This window comes from Eschrichtius robustus, chromosome 8 (assembly GCF_028021215.1).
Source record: "Eschrichtius robustus isolate mEscRob2 chromosome 8, mEscRob2.pri, whole genome shotgun sequence".
Classification (NCBI taxonomy): Eukaryota; Metazoa; Chordata; class Mammalia; order Artiodactyla; family Eschrichtiidae; genus Eschrichtius; species Eschrichtius robustus.
In genome coordinates this window covers 118,975,597-118,979,098 of record NC_090831.1, presented here as the reverse complement: position 1 = coordinate 118,979,098, position 3,502 = coordinate 118,975,597, and the positions used below count along the sequence as shown (strand labels likewise).

Below are 3,502 nucleotides of genomic sequence, written 5' to 3'. Positions count from 1 at the left end.
ACTGCTTTTCTTAGATTAACTATGTCTTAACATTGTATTCATTTATTTCCTTGTTTATTTGCTTATTTTTTTCCCAAGATTTCAGAGAAAAGAAAGGTCTGCTGAATTTTCAGAAATTACAATTTTACCTTTTGAATGGTACCCAACATACATGCAATAGTTTTCTTATTAAATTATTCATATGCTAATTAGCAGTAACTGAATCTCATATTTTTCTTAATGTCATTGTGTACAAACAACCCTTGATTATATCCTTATCACGGTAAACTATGAATTTGGTTGATGCTTCTCCTCTCACTTATTTCCATTACTCACACAGTCCGTATATCCACATGCAGTAGGTCATGCACAAAAACATCTTAATCAGCGCTGATAGCAACGCCCTCCTTAGGATGCTGACTCACACAATTAATGAACGTTGACTATATACGCCACACAATATTTTAAGTGAGTGTTCAAATATGAAAACGCATTTTGTTCCCAATGGAAATACAATAACCTCTTTAAAATGTGGTTGAATAAAATCAGTGTTCCAAGGTAAGATCCAAGAATGGGTCAATGATTACAACAACTTTTCATGCTGCTATCAAAAACAATAAATGATATTTTCCTCAAATACTCTGAGGCCATATGAATGGATACTGAGTGGTTAACAGTGGGAAGTTCTATTACAGCAGGGCTTAATTTCTCTGAACATGCTGCTGTGACATAAAAACACCCTTACATCCCACACCCCAACCCACTCACTCAGCCTCCTACCCAGTAACACAAGTACACATTTCGTCATCTCCTTCCTGGTTGCCAGGGCAATGCAGTTACAATGCTTCATATCTCAGTTGGGTGGGAAAGCATACAAGCAAAGCTCTTTTCTCTAAGTGATGCTCATGATTCATCAAGTTGCCAGTTTTGACGTTAATCCAGATAATTGCCCTAGTAGTTTCTGAAAGGCCCCCTTCACCTCCTTATTCCTCAGACTGTAAATCATGGGGTTCAGCATGGGTGTCAAAATGGCATAGAAGAGAGAGATCAACTTCTCCTGAAGGACAGAAGGGCTGGAGCGTGGTTGGATGTAAGTGAAAATGGCCATGCCATAGCACAGTACAACTACTGCGAGGTGAGAGGCACAGGTGTGGAAGGCTTTCTTTCTCCCCTCTGTGGACTGGATCTTTAGGATGGCGGAGATGATCTGGATGTAGGACAAGAGAACCAAGCAGAAAGGTGTCATCAGCAGAACAATAACTAGAAACCATGATTGCGATCTCATTGGAGGAGGTGTCCACACAGGCCAGCCTGACCACAGCTAGGAGTTCGCAGGATATGTGATCAATATACTTGTTCATACACATGGGCAACTGAAAGGTGATGGTGGTCTGCATGAGAGAGTTGACAGAGGCACTGACCCAGGATGTGATGGCCAACCTAGCACAGAGCCCTCCATGCACGATGACCAAGTATCTCAGGGGGTCACACACAGCCACATAGCGGTCATAGGCCATCACTGCCAGGAGAACAAACTCAATCCCACCCAGGCCCAGGGAGAAAAATAACTGGGCTGCACAGCTCACATATGGGATTCCTTTATGTTCTGCAATTAAATGCACCAGCATCTGAGGGACAATGCTTGTGGCATAAGAGGCATCAACAAGGGAGAGGTTGGTGAGAAAGAAATACATGGGAGTGTGGAGTCGGCTGTCCAGTCTGATCACAAGAACAATGAGGAAGTTCCCCAGCACTGTCACCAGGTACATAACCAAGAACAGGACAAAGAGAGCGACCCGAGTGTCCCAGTCACTGGACAGGCCGAGGAGGATGAATTCTCTCACCAAAGTCTGGTTATCTGCTCCCATTTTAAAATGTGAGGATTATTAATCTGCAGAGAGAGTCAGAAATAACAGAAATCTACTGAATCACAGAACCATAAAAATAACTTTTATCAATACAAACTATATACAATTGGCCACCCTTAGTCAGATGTTTCACATCACTCATGGGCTAAGATGACAGGCTTCACCCTGATATACATTGTATCCATTCTGCATCAGAGAACAGGACAGCACCTTCATAAGGACTTGATGTTGTCCCTGGGAGGCCCAATTAAAGCCTGAAGATAATGCATTACAATTATAGGAGCTCCACATCTTTACCAACTTGCCTAAGTTTCTAGGGCAAGGAAAGGATGGTAGATTACAATGGCAGGTAAACTGATAAACAGTGAAGAAAAGCTTGGTGGGAAAGTTACAAAAACTACCTTAAATATGTCAACTAGATCCATCATGATGAAATGTATAAATCTATTATAAAAGGAAATACTGAAAAGAGGCAGGGGCTTGTGAGAAGATCTGGAATCAGAGAATCTAGGTTTGAAAACTGATTTTATTTACCAGTTATGTGATGTGGGTTTAGTGACAAACTTTTACATATGAAAACAGATAATATTATACAACTCACAAGTACATTTAAGCTCACATGTAGGTAACTTATGGAGAAAGTACTCTGTGAACTGTTACTTGTAGCAGTACTGTAGTTGTATGGGTATTAGTAGTCATATGATCTCTGCCTTGGCGTAAATAAAGTAGCAAACATGATTTTCTCATGCAACCCCCCCCCCCAACAATTCAGTCATAAATAATATCGGAGGCAATTTTTAATAGAACTGAGGGCTTAGGAGTTGCTGGGTCACTTCGAGGACCTGGGGACCATTTGTCTTTCTGATAGCCTTGGGTCTCTTTAGCCTCAGTGAGATACAGTGGGGTAGATGACTGTAATTGTACCTTGTTCTTTTCATTTTTCTCCTTTCAACTTGCTGCTGTTAAAAATCTACCCTTTTATATGGGCTCAAAATTAAGGAAATGAGAGTGTGAATGCTTGACTTTTTATTTACAAGAGAGAAAGGGAAACAAATGTTTAAATACCTTTCTTAATTGTCGAAGGCAGAGAAGGAGATATGAATTCATGTAGATGTACAGAGGAATCGAGTTGACTTTTTGCTTTCTTTCACCCAGAAAGTGCTTTTTCAGTAGAACTGTATGTTATAATGTCAATTTTGAATATTAATAAGCCATTTACATTTTAAAAAATATTTTTATAGGACTCATTCATTATTATTTCTCCATGCCTGCCTAACTCACTAACTTTTCTTTTCTTGCAGTGTACAAAATAAAGTACAAAATAAAGGAAAATAGGAGATAAGGCAGTAAGAGGGCTTGAGGGCAGCAACAGAGCTGCTTGTGTCATCCACAAACCCTTAGGGGTTGGGGTAGGGTCTCTGAGCAGAAAAGTGAATATTGTCTATGCTTCAACTCTCTTACCTGTGTGAAAATTAATAAAGGAAAACCCTGAATAAGGGAGGCCTGATAGGGAGTCTCAAGCAGACCATCAATGTAAATTACAGGAAGAATTGTCAATTACAGGCCCCAGGGAAGAATCATCAACAGGAAAGAATCATCAATTACAAACCTCAACAGGAAAAGATAAACACATTGCATCTCTTGTAAGTAACGGA

At 40.1% G+C, this 3,502-nt stretch overlaps 1 protein-coding gene across 1 annotated transcript; it reads right to left on the bottom strand.

Annotated features, from left to right (window-relative positions):
• Positions 1–892: 892 nt before the first annotated feature.
• Positions 893–1,847, bottom strand: LOC137768602 (olfactory receptor-like protein OLF3). The gene is given in 2 exon segments (XM_068550144.1): positions 893–1,237; positions 1,239–1,847. Coding segments are annotated over 2 exon segments (954 nt in total).
• Positions 1,848–3,502: the final 1,655 nt, after the last annotated feature.